General features: G+C 42.9%; 1 protein-coding gene and 1 long non-coding RNA gene across 2 annotated transcripts in view; both read left to right on the forward strand.

Moving 5' to 3' along the window:
- The first annotated feature begins 894 nt into the window (after positions 1-894).
- LOC147707445 (isoaspartyl peptidase/L-asparaginase-like) overlaps positions 895-16,460 on the forward strand; it is a 1,215,953-nt gene continuing 1,200,387 nt past the window's right edge. Inside the window, exon 1 of the mRNA XM_086926453.1 lies at positions 895-939. Coding sequence (XP_086782579.1) covers positions 937-939 — 3 coding nt within the window. The 5' untranslated portion in view covers positions 895-936. The remainder of the gene's footprint in view (positions 940-16,460) is intronic.
- On the forward strand, positions 6,534-15,841 carry LOC147707446 (uncharacterized). Its single transcript, XR_015296453.1, has 3 exons — positions 6,534-8,050; positions 13,986-14,917; positions 14,969-15,841. It is a non-coding gene; the product is annotated as an uncharacterized LOC147707446 (long non-coding RNA).

Raw genomic sequence — 16,460 nt, forward strand, 5'->3', positions numbered from 1 at the left:
TGATTCAACAATTTGCGAATTTTCAAAATACCCCGTTCACTAATTACCGAATCAGTATTAAAATCGGTGATACCGATTCTGTAATGGGGATTCGGTAATTTTGTATCCGATTTTTACCGAATCACTAATTCTTACCAATTTTTAACAAATCAGTGACTTTTTACCGATTTTTTTTTATCTACATCTGAAATACCGAGTCCTTAATTACGAATCAGTAAAATTCGCTATTGAGGACTCGGTATTTCGGTTTTACCTACATCTGGCCCCTAGTGAGTTAGTTAGAGAGGCACACAAAGATTCAAACACACAGACACACACAATTGATATATATTTTGGGGTAATCGTGGCAGTTTCCTACACATTTACTTAACCAAATATTTACTAGGAGGCAATGTATGCAGGCCCTTACAGACACATTTAGACAATCACACAATCACATATCAAATAAAGATAGGCAGTGATTCTGTAAAACATGTACAAACACATGGAATCACAGCCTCAGATAGGAAATGAAAAACGTATTCAGATATCTGCTAAACAAATGACACTTTCAAGTTTACAAAGCAGAAAAGTACCACTGGCATTAAGTCTCACACCTGGTATACTTGACCTTGGGCATGTAGTTTTACTGGTAGAGGTGTCTTATCACTTAAAACTGAAGACAAGGTCTAAACCAGAGGCCTTCAAACATGTTGATGCCAAGACCCCCTTGTCAAACTCTTTTAGGCATAAGGACCCCCTGCTGTCAAACATTTGAAGAACTTGATACCCATCATCATTGACAACTATTGACAAGTGAGCCTGGGAATGTAGTCAAAGGTGGTGGGCAGTCAAAATATTGAATTTAAAATATCGACCTACATTAATATCGAGTTTTTAACATCGTAGGAAAAGAATATCGAAGTCAAGAATATCGTTGACCAGAATATCGACTCCATGGTAAGTAATAGCGATTTTTTAAATATCGAAGTGAGTAATGTCGTAAGCAAAAATATTGTTGTTAATAAGATCGAAAAAAATGTAGTGTTATGTATTTTAGTATGTATTTCATATGTATGTTAAACATTTTTTTAATGTCTTTTTATGAATTTTAAAATAAATGTTTAGAAATTAGTAATTTTGTCAAAGTACATTTTGCGTTTTAGTATCAGAGCGGGTTGCCGGTTTATAGGGAAATAGGGTGGGAAGTAATTTAAATATAATTAATTCATTAATATGTTTTTATTATTAATAATTATTTATTGGTATTTCTAATTAATTTATTGTTAATTAATAATTATTTGGTGATTAATTCTAATTTTGATTAAGTGATTAATTGATAATTAAATTATTATTTTGTTATGTATAGTCAGTTGTGGGATTATTTGGGAATAGGGTGGGTTGTCGGTTTATAGGGGAATAGGGTGGGAAGTAATTTAAATATAATTAATTATTTAATATTTTTATCATTAATAATTATTTGTTGGTATTGCTAATTACTTTATTGTTAATTAATAATCAATTGGTGATTATTTTTAATTTTAATTAAGTGATTAATTGATCATTAAATTCATTTTGTTATTTTTTATTAATAGTCAGTTGTGGGGTTATAGGGGAATAGGGTGGGAAATAATTAAATTAAATTAATTAATGAGATTGTTTTCATTTATTGGTATTTATTAATAATTAATTGTTAATTACTTAATAATTGGTAATACTTTTTTATTAATTAGTTAATTATATTAATTAGAATTACATTATAAATAATTAATATTTACTGTTATTGCTAAATAATGTATTGTCAATTAATTATTAATTTGTGGTTAATTATTAAGTGGTCATTAATATGTATTACTTTGTTAATTAATAATTACATTAATGTATCATTAATTGTTAATAATTGATTAATTGATAGTTAAATTAATTGTGTTTTTGTATGTGTGTTGTGCTGTGTGTTAAAGGGTTATTAGTGTGGGATGTAATTTAATGTTATTTAAGTAAATATTAATTGTAATTTATTGGTATGTTTTTTTTAGTTATTAATTATTAATATGTTATTTTTATTTAAAACATATGTAATTAATAGGTATGTTAATGTAACCCTACGCTATCCAGTGCTTTCCCTACAGTTGCATTCTCTGGAGTCGAGTGCGAATAGTAATTTTTACCCCTACGCTATCCAGCGCTTTCCCTACTGTTGCACTCACTTGAGTGGGAATAGTAATGTTTACCCCTACGCTATCCAATGCTTTCCCTTTTGTTGAACTTGTTGGAGTGGGAATAATAATGTTTACCCCTACGCTATCCAGCGCTTTCCCTACTGTTTCACTCTCTGGAGTGGGAATAGTAATTTTTACCCCCACGCTATTCAACGCTTTCCCTACTGTTGCACTCACTGGAGTGGGAATAGTAATTTTCACCCCTACGCTATCCAGCGCTTTCCCTACTGTTGAACTTTCTGGAGTTGGAATAGTAATTTTTACCCCTAAGCTATCCAAAGCATTCCTTACTGTTGCAATATGTGGAGTAAGTATATATACATTTATATGTATTAATTATTATTTTTAAATATGTTTTAATGTTTATATCTATAATTTTATAAATTGCATTCATGTTTTACTTATTTTTACATTATTATAGAAACATTTTTAAAAAACACTACATTTTAAACATCGATATTTTTTACAATATTTTTTTTCGATATTTTTGTACTTACATTTATGTAGATAGGACTTCGATATTTTTGATATCGATATTTCTGTGTTGATATTTTTGTCGGTCGGTTTTCTGTCTTTCGATATTTTTGACATACAATCATCAAAGGTGTATCTAAAAACAAAGGGCCTCATTTATCTGGAAGTGGCGTAGGGCAGTGCCTCAAGTCTTCTTGTTGTGCTGCCAAATACCAATGCAAAAGGGCAGGAATGTACTGTATTTATGAAATACGGTGCACTACTGTCCTTTTTCCTTGCATTGGCGCGAATATTGCTGCGTAGCACCAACATAGGCAGGATTGATTTTGTACAGGAAGAGGTACCTTCCTTCACAAAAAGAATCCTGACAGGCGTTTTCTTCTTTCTATGTGAGCTGGGGAGGCTTCCTTTTTTGGAGCTGCCCCAGGATAACTTGATTTAGTAAATATGAGGCAGCATCAAAATCCATGGGTGTTGCATGGGAACACAATGCAAAGTCCATGGAACACCTCCTTGACACAGAGTAAGGCAACGCAGTGACTTGCACTGCTATGTCTTACTCTATATCTATGAGGACATGCAAAGCCATGCTGGGTGACTTCACACAGCCTCATAGGTATGGTTGAGATGCTTATGTCACTGGAGTGTCAATAAAAGTGATGTTCTGGCAATGCAAGCCTCCCATAAAGGTGCCCTAAAATATTCTGTACGTTTTTTAGGACTTTACCCATCAAGTATCTACATATGAAATAATGGGCAGCATAATGAAAAATATATTTAAAAAGTTGTTACTCAGTGGGAAATGAACTGTAGTCCATTATTATGCCTCTATTAGTTAATGCAATGCAGAGGTCTGTGTGTAACCAGACAGCCATAGAATTAAATGTTTATTGGTGCAGTGGAGAATAGTGACATGTTTTTTTAGTGCAATGAGGTCACAGCCTATGACAGAAAGCACTGTGAATATGTAAGTCATTATTTTATACTTGCATTACACACAGTGTACGATAGAGTGCTGCAAAACGTGCAAATAGTTTTACAATAAAATATTGCTTCCAAAATGTAAGATTTTAGTAATACCAGAGCATATGTAATGCAATTTGTTTGACATAATTATCCATTCAAGACCTCTTTTGGGGTACTAAGGGCTGTGTAAACAAAGGTAAAATTAAAAGAAGGTGCATCACAGCCCAGTTGTTATCACCAAATCTTTGTCATCACAAAGCTTAGAGTGATTTGATCAATTAAAGCCAGAACGGCCTCCCAGGCACCCCTTAAACTTGCAGATTAACTGATAGGCACTTTTGCTTGAAAGCTTTTCAAAACACTAGAGACTGAATTGATAAAACTTCAGCTGATAACAATCTAAATTAGCCTAGGATGGCTGCCTTTTTCCAATATGAAAGCAAACGTCATGGATTGCAGGCACAAGTGAAATTGGGGAATGTGCTACCCCCTTCCCGGGACTCCATGGTCCCCCATTGGGGGGTCACACCCCACAGATTAAGTGACCTCTGGTCTAAACTGTTTGTGGCCCATATTTAAATGAACACTGCAGTAGTCTGTGGGTAGGCCATAGCGCAGGGATCTATTCACTTAAAAAGTAAAAGATGCACTTGGATGTTTCAGTGTGTTATGTGCACTCATGTAAACATATGTGCCTAATTATATATCCAGCCTACAACCAGACTTAAATCTGAGATACCTAAGGACAAAACCAGACAGACAATGAAAGTGAAGGAGTTAGAGAAGCAGACAAAGATTCACACACACAAGCAAGCACAACTGATATGTATCTTCTGGTAAAAAAGGCAAGGAATAAAGTAATCTTGTACCAGATATGAGTAAACATTAAGTTAGGCTGTAGCTATGCCAAAGTGCAGGGAACTATTCACTTAAAAAAGATGTACTGTGATTTTTTCAAAGGGGTATGTGCACTCATATAAACATATGTGCACATTATACATCCAGCCTTTATCCAGACTTAATCTGACATACCTAATTAAAAAAGCAGACTGACACTGAAACACCATATGAGGTTGTTAAAGAAGCATGCAACAATTCATTCACACATACAGGCACAACTTATGTGTATGTTGTGCCAATAAAGGCAGTTTAACATGCTTGAATAATCCAATGTGTTACAGAGACATTTAGGGGCAGATTCTGATACTGGATTTTTATTTTCCTTAAAACGAAGCGAGCCCCTATACGCCTCGTACCCTGGTATGACTCGTTCTGGGGGTATGACTCATACCGGGGTACGGGTCGTATAGGGGTATGAGGCATACAGGGGTCCCCCCACATGCAAGGCTTGTGTATGGTGCGTACCCCAACATCGTGCATATAAGCACCATACATACGCAATTTTGGGGTATGGTGCGTACACAGGCGAATTCGGGGTACGGTGCATACATACACGATTTTGGGGTACAGTGCTTGTACGGTGCGTACACGACCAGTACCTTCATCGCGTATATACGCACCGTACCCCACTTTCTGTGTCATCTTTAGGCACCGTACATACGCACCGTACCCCTGTATTCATGGAGTGTACGCCGCGTACATGGGGGGTCTGTCTCGTACTGTTTTCGGGGTGTACAAGGTTTTCCCGGCACTTTTTGGCTCCTGTAAAAAAAGAGCCATACGGAGTACCATTTGTATGAATCGTACTTGACGGGTTGTAAACTGCTGCCGGAAATACATGGGGACGTCGCGTACAGAGCAATCTGAATCGGTATCGCTTGTATATACGAGTTGTATGGTCTTTTTTACTATTTGTACGGATCGTACTTCCTAGGTTGTAGGGGAATCCTTACAAGTACGAGTTGTGTGGGGAAAACGCTCCATACCTCGAGTTGTACAGTGTTTTTCCAGGATCGGAATCGCCCCCTATGAAGACCACAGATAACAAGAGTAATACACCACTCGGTGAAGTGACTGATTTGTTCTGGCACAAAGAATACCAATCTATATATACACAGAAACCTGGGTGTCTAGCGTGAAACCAAATGTGTTTCAGGGACCATACACTGTATAAGGTCTGCAAAATGTGTAACTAAATAACAGAATGGTCTTTGTATAAAGTTTAACAATCCAACGCACGTAACCACCAGCAAGAGTAGGTGAGACCCAAGATCCAGAGATGGATTACCATCAAAATCTTGTTGGTGATCTGATTTTTCTCATCTGGTCATCCACAGGGCCGGGCTGGTGTGTCTCTAAATCAGTGAGACTACTTCCAGGACCGCCTGGTAGGACTGGGGTCAAGCCCACAATCGCTTGTTTGACCATGCGTGGGATCACCAAATGGAACAAAGTGCAGCGCAAAGGGTGAAGGTGTAAAGAAAAGTGAAGTTAAAAAGGAATAGAGGGCTCACAGTAAGAAAACTTTAATGGCTGTAAGTCTCTATCTTACAAAGAATACCAAGCCAAATGTGCTCCACATATTCACATGCTATTATTGGTTATAGATGCCACAAAGTTTGCAACAGATACTGATGAGTCTGTGTTGTCTTTCATAGAGCAGTATGTCACTAACATCAAACCAATGGTGAGTGATGACAAAATGTTAAGATAACAAGTTTTATTATTCCAAATTCATATGTGTGGGCATTACTGTTGTAGAAAATATACATAGAAAGGAAAATGTATAAAAGATGTCATTTTGGATTTCCACGACCTGTGATCTCAGAAGGAAGAGTTAACAGCTTTTTGTATGCAGTCAGACACACTCTCACACGGAAATCACCAAAGAACACATACAAGCTCAGAAGAACAGAAGTCCCAAATATATCAATGACTACAATCCTGTGATTTTGAAGATGTAGAATGAGATTTTGGATCTACAGTTTTTTACAGATATAATTCAATTGCTGTTGCTCGGTACTACACCTCTTATCTAACAAAATTAGAGAAAATCAAGATTTGGGAGGAGATTACAACAGAAAAAACTCTTACAAAGAAATTATACAGTTTTAGTTTGATAATGCTTTCTCCCACATAGATCAGCACTTATCAATGTACTGACCAGTTAAGTTCAGCAAGTTTATTTTCTAAATCTAAAGCGGTTCTATGAGTGAGTTTAGGGCTTGCTAATAGTCATAATAGAGTACGGAAATGTTTTCCTGAAATCCAATATTTTGCAAAGTTTGAGTAACCCCTACAGATATTCGGAAGACTAACATGGTAGATCCGTATTATCCAAGAAGGGGTCCTCATCTAGAAAGGATGTGTCTGTATGAAATACTTCAACATCATACATAAATAAATAATGTCAGTGAAAACATAGAAGAAAGAAAATGTGCTGTTGATGGATGTGAAGGATGTTTGGTCAGACATAACAAAGGGAATGTTCCTAACCATTGAAAGCTAAGTTGCCATACTCCAAAAAAGAGAGTTTTTCTATTTAGCCCTGTTGCAATTGTTCAAGCCATGGCACACTGAATGTGAGCTACTTGCAGAATTTGACTGTTATGAAGACTTATTCAATGCTGTGAAAGACACCATTGAGTGCTCTGTGTTTCCAGTGTAATTTCAAATGTTGAGAGATGAGATTGAAGAAGAAGAAACAATTGCTGCTGAGATAGCTAGAGAGAGAGAGTTCTCAGAGCAGTCAAAATCCAGCACCTGCATTAGTATGAATGAGATGGAGAATGCAATGCAGCAAGTAAGACAGGAAACTGGATGTAGAACAACTAATACAGCAATTAAATACAGATAAGAAATAAATATTTGAAGATGTAAAAGGTAAAGTAGATCATGGATTTCTGCATGAGAAAAAACAGTATGCATGCCCTACATATAAACCTGTTCTATTGTACATAAGTGGTGAAGCACTTACAAGTTATCTACAGAAGACAACAGATCTAAATATGTTGTGTGCAGTTACTGCACCAACAGGCTTAGCTGCACATAATATTAAAGGAGTTACTCTTCATTGATTATTAATGCTGCCTGTTGAAAATGACAACAAATTAGAATACAACAAATTATCTGATGATGCTTGTCATGAAGTGGCAAAAGTATTAAAGAAATTAAAACTACTAATTATTGAGGAAGTCAGCATGGTGACTAACCTAATGCTATCTTTTAAACATTTAAGAATGCAGAACATATTAAACACTGACTACGTCGTGCTTTTTGGAGGCAAACACTTAGGGTCCGATTATGATGCCGGTTGCAAACTCTTCCAAACAAATCAGTTTCAGAATCATTTCACACCAAATTGGGTTCTGCAAGTTCGACCGATAACAATGCTTCCCAACATCGTTCGGTCAACTTTCAATGGGAGCCTGTGTTCCAAATGAGAACACAGGCTCCCATTGAAAAAAGGGGTGGTTGGGGAAAACCTTGCACCCTGTGGCAGGCACTCCATGGTGCCTTTCTGTTGCCGCGGGACTATGAATTGGTAGGAGGCGAGTTTTTGTTGTAGTTTGTTTTATTTTAGCTAACAGATTATCGGTACAAGTTTTTCTCGTTGAGCCTCTACGGGGCGATCGGCTTCTCTCCTGCCTGGTCTTCCGGAGTACTCCCTCCTCCCTTCTCCGGACGGGGCTCCTCCGCCTGCTGGGCTCCGGAGGCTCCGTTATGTCCGCCCTCGCCGACCACCGAGGAAGTAAGCAGAAGAGAGGACAAGTAAGTACTCTGGTGTAAATGCCCCGGAGTATTGAGGGGGAGGGGGGAGTGAGTAATGTGAGGGAGTCACCCGGTGCACTTATAGAAGGTAACGTGACAGTGAAATTGACGGTGTTCGCTGATGCGGGTACCCAGGCTCTTAGCGGAACTGATTACTCTAAGTCAGGTGTCTGCCTTTCCTCCTCCACCACCCCAGGAATAGTTCACGTACCTCGGCTAGCCGTACCCCTCCTGGTGTACGGATGGGCTTGTGGGGTTGGCCTCCGGGCTTAGCTGGTCCAGTCGATTGGCTCTCCGCACTCTCAGAACTCGCCACCGGTCCCGACGATTCTTGATCCGATGATGCCGTGTTCCGTCTTCTCCTTTCCGGTCTCTCCATTTCCTCTAGGGTCTCCTCACTTATCCAACTCACTCCTCTGCTCCACTCCTCTTCGCTGCTTCCCGCCTCTCCGCTCTCCTTCACGCTGTCCGCTCCTCCGGTGTAGTAACACACCTGTGGACTGTCGGCGCCGCCTTTAATCGGGTCGCGATGCTCCTCCTCCTCCATCAGACTTCCAGTCCACTTAAAGGGCTCCCAGTCCTCCTCTTCCTCGTCATCGCAACTATACCTCTCCTGTGCCGACCATCCAGGGGGCTGTGTAGGCTGCGGAGATAAGAGGGGGGGTCGCACATGATTAATGGGGGCCCCTCTTCGGGGCGTGACACCGTGCCCAGGTTACACACCATGCCCCCTGAACACTTCTGTTCGGGAAGTGGATTCCTGGACAGAAAGTCGGCCCCCTTATTGTCGACCCCCTTCTCGTGGTGGACGCTGAAGGAGTAAGGCTGTAGCGCCAGGATTCACCGCATGACCCTCGCATTGTTGGACTTGTTGCGGGCCATCCAGAGAAGGGGGGCATGGTCAGTGTAAAGTGAGAAGTGACAAACCTCCAGGTAATAGGACAACTTCTCCACCGCCCACCTGATGGCCAGACATTCTTTTTCAACAGTCGGATACTTGAGTTCCCTTGGAAACAGCTTCCGGCTGATGAACAGAATCGGATGGTCGATACCATTCCCACCCACTTGGGACAACACAGCCCCAATACCATAGTCCGAGGCATCAGTATGGAGGGAAAAGGGACGTGAAAAGTCAGGCGAGGTGAGTATCAGGGTTGAGGTGATTGTCCGTTTCAGTGAGGTGAATGCCTCGGACATGGCCGGCGTGGGTGTCCGTAGTACCGACTGTTTCACTTTCGTCTGTAGTGCATCTGTGAGGGGGGCGGCCATCTGCGCAAAGCGTGGTATAAACCGTCTGTAATAGCCTATGAGGCCCAAAAACGCACGCAGTTCTTTTTTTGTTGATGGGAATGGGGTCTCAGCTATGGCCCTTACCTTCTCCACTTGGGGCTCAATAAGGCCATGACCGAGTACATAACCCAGGTACTTAACTTTTTGGAACGGGATCCTTGACTTTTTTGCGTTTTCTTTTAATCCTGCCTGGGCGAGTGTTTCCAACACCTGGTGTAGGTGTTGCAGATGTGTTCTCCAGTCCGGACTAAAGATGACTATGTCATCAAGATATGCGGATGTGAAGGCAGAGATGTCTTTAAGCACATTGTTCATCAACCTTTGGAAGGTGGCGGGTGCCCCATGAAGGCCAAATGGGAGAACCGTAAATTCGTATCTCCCTGATTCCGTGGTGAATGCGGTCTTGTGCCTGTCTTCTTCCTTCAGTGGGACCTGCCAGTAGCCTTTGGTAAGGTCGATCGTACTGATATATTTTGCTTCACCGAGTTTTTCAATGAGTTCATCTATTCTCGGAATGGGATAAGCATTGAATGTGGAAATGTCGTTCAGCGCTCTAAAGTCCATACAAAACCGACGTGTCCCGTCCGGTTTAGGTATCAGAACGATCGGACTCGACCAATCGCTATGGGAAGGTCGGATAACCCCTAGTCTCAGCATCTCTTCTACTTCTTGTTGGACCCCTTTCCTTCGGGCTTCCAGTATCAGATACGGCTTGATCTTGACGCTTTTCCCCGGTATAGTATTGATGCTATGTTCTGCTAGACAGGTTTTTCCTGGTGTGTCTGAAAAAACCTGGGCGTGGTTTTGTAGTGTCTTCATTAGCTCCTGTCTCTCTGTTTCCCTCAAGTCCTCGTTGATCACGCGTTTATCGAGGGTATTTGAGGGGTTGGGTCTTTTCGGTTCTGTCAGATGGATCTCGGCAGGAGGGGTACCAAGCCATTTTTTTAACATGTTTATGTGGTACACCTGCGTTGTCCGGGGACGGATCTGTAGTCGGTAACTGGTGTTTCCAATCGTTTCAACGACTTTGTAGGGTCCGCCCCACTCCGCTTTGAACTTTTGTGTCGAGGAGGGCAGAAGGACCAGAGCCCAGTCGCCTACTGAGAGTCTTCGCCATTTCTTTCCTTTATCGTATAGCTTCTTCTTTTTCATCTGGCTTTTCTCCAGGTTAGCAAACGCCAAGTCTCTTAATTTGCCCAATTTGGACTGAAGTGTTCTGGCATACTCCAGGGTATTGGCTATCTCTTCCGGGGTCTCCCTCTCCCATGCTTCTTTGGTCATGTCCAATAGGGACCGAGGCTGCCTACCATATAATAGCTCAAATGAGGAGAAACCCAAGCTACTTTGTTTTTGTCCTCTGATGACGTATAATGCGAGGGGGAGAACTTGGTCCCACTCTGCACTGTTTACCTCCAACATCTTTCGCAGGGTGGTCTTCAGGGTACGGTTGTACCGCTCCACTAGGCCATCAGTTTGGGGGTGGTATACGGCAGTTCGGATTTGGTGGATGTGTAGGAGGGCACATACTTCTCTCATGAGGTGAGACACAAAAGGTGTCCCTTGGTCTGTTAATATTTCCTTCGGGAAACCCACTCGGGAGAATAGCTCCAGCATTTTGTCTGCTACGTTTTTTGTTGTCCCCGACGTTAGGGGGAAGGCTTCGGGAAATCGAGTGGAGTAGTCTACTAGGACTAGCACATATTGGTATCCTTTTCTGGTCTTGGGTAGAGGCCCTATGAGGTCCATCCCTACTCTTTCAAATGGGACTCCAATAATTGGAAGAGGTTGCAATGGAACGGCGGGTGGTCTGGTCATGTTCAGTTTTTGGCAAATGTCACATTCCTGACAATATACCATGGCATCCTTGTAAATTCCTGGCCAGTAAAAGCATTTCAGCAGATTTTGCGTCGTTTTTTCGGCTCCAGTATGGCCTGTCACCAAGTGTGAGTGGGAATAGAACAGCACTTGCTCACGAAAGGACACAGGTACCAGTAACTGCTCGGGGTTGTTTTCTTTCCCCTGTCTGTAAAGCAAGTCAATTTTAATGAACAGGCGAGGATATTTAATGGGGACAAGATCTTAGTTTTGGTGGGCACTCTCCCAGGCATAAAACAAAGTCGCATCATTGGCCAGTGGGAACTGAAAACTCCGGTCCAATACCCAGGGTTCGGGAGAGACCAGGGCTGGCAAGGACTTCCGTATCCTTGAGGGGATTCTTTCCTTTTTCTCGGGGGTCAGGCTCTGCTTAAACATCTCCAGTAAAGCTGGGTTATCCGTTCCTATTATTAGGTCTTCCGGTAGGGAGGACAACACTCCCACTTTGACTCGCGAGGGGATGCCAGTTTGGGGAACCAAGGGGAGTACGGCCACGGGATAGGGTTTCACGTCCCCGTGGACGCACCTGATATCTACTTTCTCTCTGGGCACAATCTGGTGGGGACGCACATGGTGGGCCTGGACTACGGACTGGCGACATCCGGAGTCGAGAAGGGCTTTTACTGGGTTACCATTAATACCCATACTCACTCGATATGCATGCCCCATCTCGGCCGAGTATAACACGGTCCGGGGTAAGTGCCCGACCTCCATGGGCTCCTCTTCATGTTTCCGACGAGGGCAATGTCGGGCAATGTGTCCCCAGGTTCCACACTCAAAACATTGCGGCCCACTGTGTGGCAGGGGCTCCGGCCTCCAACTTCGGGGTTTCACTGGCTCCTGGGCCTTCACTGGTCTCTTCTAGTTTTTGAAGAGGGTTTTCTGTCTTTCTGACCCCCCGGCCATGGGTGGTCTCTGCTGCACTCTTGAAAATGTATTCGCCATCTCGACTGCCTGGTTGGTGGTTAGGTCATGGTGTTGTTTTAGCCACCGTTGTGTGGAGAAGGGGAGTGCCTCTAGAAATTGCTCAAGATAGATACGGTCCATTATCTCTTCTTTAGTGCTCTCGTTAGGTTTGAGCCATTTATCGGCTGCCATCTTAAGGCGGACGAACAAGGTTTTAGGCGTCTCCCCTGGAACGCCTCTCTCCCTCCTGAACCTAAGCCTGTACGCCTCTTTGTCCAGTCCCAGATGATCCAATATAATCTTTTTAATGTCAGAGTAGGAGGTGTCCCCGCGAGGGTTTGCCACCTGGTAGGCCGCCTGAGCCTCTCCCACCAACAATGGGGCCAGGAAGAATGGCCATTTCGCACCTGCCCAGCCTCACCGGGCTGGTATTTCTGCAGGGACACCCCTCCAATGGTATGGGGTGCACCGCCTACTGCCACTGATCCGGTTGCCATAGGGGGATCCAAGGCACGGGCTACAACAGCCGTTTTGATGATCTCCCTGTCGGCCTCTGCAGCGCGCAGCTGCTGCTCAGCAATTCTTTCCAGTCTTTCCTGTCCTTGTACCAGGGCCTGTACAACATCATCCATCTTTGGTGGACAGACGGAGGTTATGCCCACATTTTCCACCACTGTTGCCGCGGGGCTATGAATTGGTAGGAGGCGAGTTTTTGCTGTAGTTTGTTTTATGTTAGCTAACAGATTATCGGTACAAGTTTTTCTCGTTGAGCCTCTACGGGGCGATCGGCTTCTCTCCTGCCTGGTCTTCCGGAGTACTCCCTCCTCCCTTCTCCGGACGGGGCTCCTCCTCCTGCTGGGCTCCGGAGGCTCCGTTATGTCCGCCCTCGCTGACCACCGAGGAAGTAAGCAGAAGAGAGGACAAGTAGGTACTCTGGTGTAAATGCCCCGGAGTATTGAGGGGGGAGTGAGGAATGTGAGGGAGTCACCCGGTGCACTTATAGAAGGTAACGTGACAGTGAAATTGACGGTGTTCGCAGATGCGGGTACCCAGGCTCTTAGCGGAACTGATTACTCTAAGTCAGGCGTCTGCCTTTCCTCCTCCACCACCCCAGGAATAGTTCACGTACCTCGGCTAGCCGTACCCCTCCTGGTGTACGGGTGGGCTTGTGGGGTTGGCCTCCGGGCTTAGCTGGTCCCGTCGATTGGCTCTCCGCACTCTCAGAACTCGCCACCGGTCCCGTCAATTCTTGATCCGATGATGCCATGTTCCGTCTTCTCCTTCCCGGTCTCCCCACCTCCTCTAGGGTCTCCTCACGTATCCAACTCGCTCCTCTGCTCCACTCCTCTTCCCTGCTTCCGCTCCTCCGGTGTAGTAACACACCTGTGGACTGTCGGCGCCGCCTTTAATCGGGTCGCGTGGCTCCTCCTCCTCCATCAGACTTCCAGTCCACTTAAAGGGCCCCCAGTCCTCTTCTTCCTCGTCATTGCAACTATACCTCTCCTGTTCCGACCATCCAGGGGGCTGTGTAGGCTGCGGAGATAAGAGGGGGGGGTCGCACATGATTAATGGGGGCCCCTCTTCAGGGCGTGACACCGTGCCCAGGTTACACTTTCACACTCTGCATCAGTGGAAAGAGAGGTTCAATGGGTACCCCCACGGGCCCCAACCGGAGGTCTATGATTGAAGGGGGCCTGCTATGGGCCCCCAAAGTCAGATTCTATCAGTCAGTTTGTGTCGGGCAAACCAATTTGGAATGGCTGTCAGAATCGGCCATCGTAATTGCTCGGTCTGAAACTGTGTTCATAGAGCTGTCCGATTCAGCTCCGAATGACTCGGGCTATCCGCATGCTGTTCAGAACTTAATCGGACGGCCCAAATGGCTTCCCTGCATTGTATTCGGTCGGTCAGAAATGTATCCGATTCGGTCGAAACATAAGTTCCAAATGTGATTTGGTGAATCCGAATCCCATTTGGAACCTTTCCAACCGACGTTGTATAAGGCCCCTATATAGTCTTTGGACAACTGGTACAACAAGTCAAAGGACAACTGGTCTTCAAGATACTACTACATAATGAGACAAGGAATTCACTAGGAAGTATTGGAAATGTAAACATTTTGGAAAACTTTGAATACAGAGAATTATTTCAAAATATGCAACAAGCATCAGATATATTTTATGGAGATGTACTAAAGGACATAAAAGTGGGAGTCCCCACAAGAAGGGAAAAAGACTAATAGAATCTCATCTCATCAAAAATCTATTTCCAAGTAATGTTTCAGCTGCAGAAGTAATGTATAATTTTGTTAAGGAAGAGAAGTCTATTGGTTGTTTGATGCCAACTCTTGAGGAGTGTAGTAAATTCAATAAACAAGTATTTCAACTGGAAAAAAGAGCTCATCAAAATTACAGCAAATGATAAAATGGAACATCAAAGAGTTACAGTGCTACTAACAGAAAACTGGAATTAAAATTAGATAGTTTAGAAAAGTCTGCGTCGAAAACTGCATGATTAGAAAAACAGAAAACAGTTAGGTATCTGTAAAAATTGATGTGTTATTTCATTTTGTAATTAAAATGTTGAAGAAGGGCTAGTGAATGGCGCAATGGATGAAGGTAGTAAATGTATTAATTATCCAAACAGAATTGACGTGGAGTACTTAGCCATAAAAGTTGATGATGTTGGTGGAGTTAAGCAGATTGGTAGATGCGTTGTACTTTTCATACTCGTGAAAGATTTGTATGTGTAGCGAAAACAGTTCACAGTGTCTTTAGTGTATGTAGTAAGTATCCACAAATCGCAAGGTTTAAGTGAAGATACAGCTGTTGTTAATATTGGTAGTAGTGTATTCAAAAGAGGAATGTCATATGTAGCTTTGTCACAAATTGAAACATTGTTTGGTTGATGTCTGATTAATTTTGATGAGAAGAAAGTTAGTGCTGCTGTGAGCTGTGTAAGGGAGTATAAATGGATGAGAGGTCAATATGCTCCTCATTTAGGCCAGTATCCTGTGTTTGAAAAATTGATAATGTTTCCAAAGTGGAAAATATCAAAGCAGTATATCAGAGCTGAACAGAAAGATGAACAAAAAGAAAAAAAACAAGGACCTAAGAAAAGAAAACAAACTACAGCACCATCAGGAAATAGAATGGTATCACTTTAATATTAAATCTAGAGTGAACTGTTATGCAAATGTAGTGTTAAATGGACTATACCATTTGCCTCATTTTACAACTTCTTGTAAAGAAAAGGTAGATAAAAGAATGTCTTCACAACTATGTATTTTACTTGAAGAAATAAGAAGTGGCAGAAGCACTATACATTCTGCTACTGGAATAAGAATACTGACAGATTACTGTACTGGATCAGTGGTGTTATCTTAAAATCTTTAGCAGGATCCTCAAGAATTTGTAATGGTAATCTAGGACTATTAGAGAAACAAGATATGAATATCAATGACTTATTTAGTTTAACTTATAAATGGAACCTAAACAAAACTCACCTGCCTATCGTTGTTGCCGCCACCACAATTGGACTAATTTGGGGCTGAATTCTTGGCATACTCAGGAGGCTGTTGCCGGCGGTCCTCTGTTTCTCGACCTTTGCCGCCACCGCCACTGAAGTCAAAGAACTACTTCTGCCAGCGTCACAAGCGGCGCGCACGCCGCCTTGTCAACACCCCACGCCAGGAGGCGCATATAAGCAGCACAGGACTCCCCCAGTGCGGGAGCCTAAAAAAAACTCACCTGCCATTGGAGTCATTTGGGGCAGAATTCTTGACATACTGAGGAGGCTGTTGCCGGTGGTCATCTGTTTCTTGACCTTTGCTGCCACGGCCACTGGAGTCAAAGAGCTTCCTCTACAAGCGCCACAAGTAGTGCAAATGCCGCCTTGTCATCATCCCGTACTGGGAGGCATATATAAGCAACACAGAACTCCCATACTGCAGGACGCCTGGGCTAATGGTGACAGGACGTGGCAGGGCAGGGCCTTACTATCGAAGACAATGGTAAGATCTCAGCTTGTTTTGTGTGATAACTGCCATCCCCATTTAATATGGGTGAAAGGAAGGTAATT

Source organism: Lissotriton vulgaris, chromosome 6 (assembly GCF_964263255.1).
Source record: "Lissotriton vulgaris chromosome 6, aLisVul1.2, whole genome shotgun sequence".
Taxonomy (NCBI): domain Eukaryota; kingdom Metazoa; phylum Chordata; class Amphibia; order Caudata; family Salamandridae; genus Lissotriton; species Lissotriton vulgaris.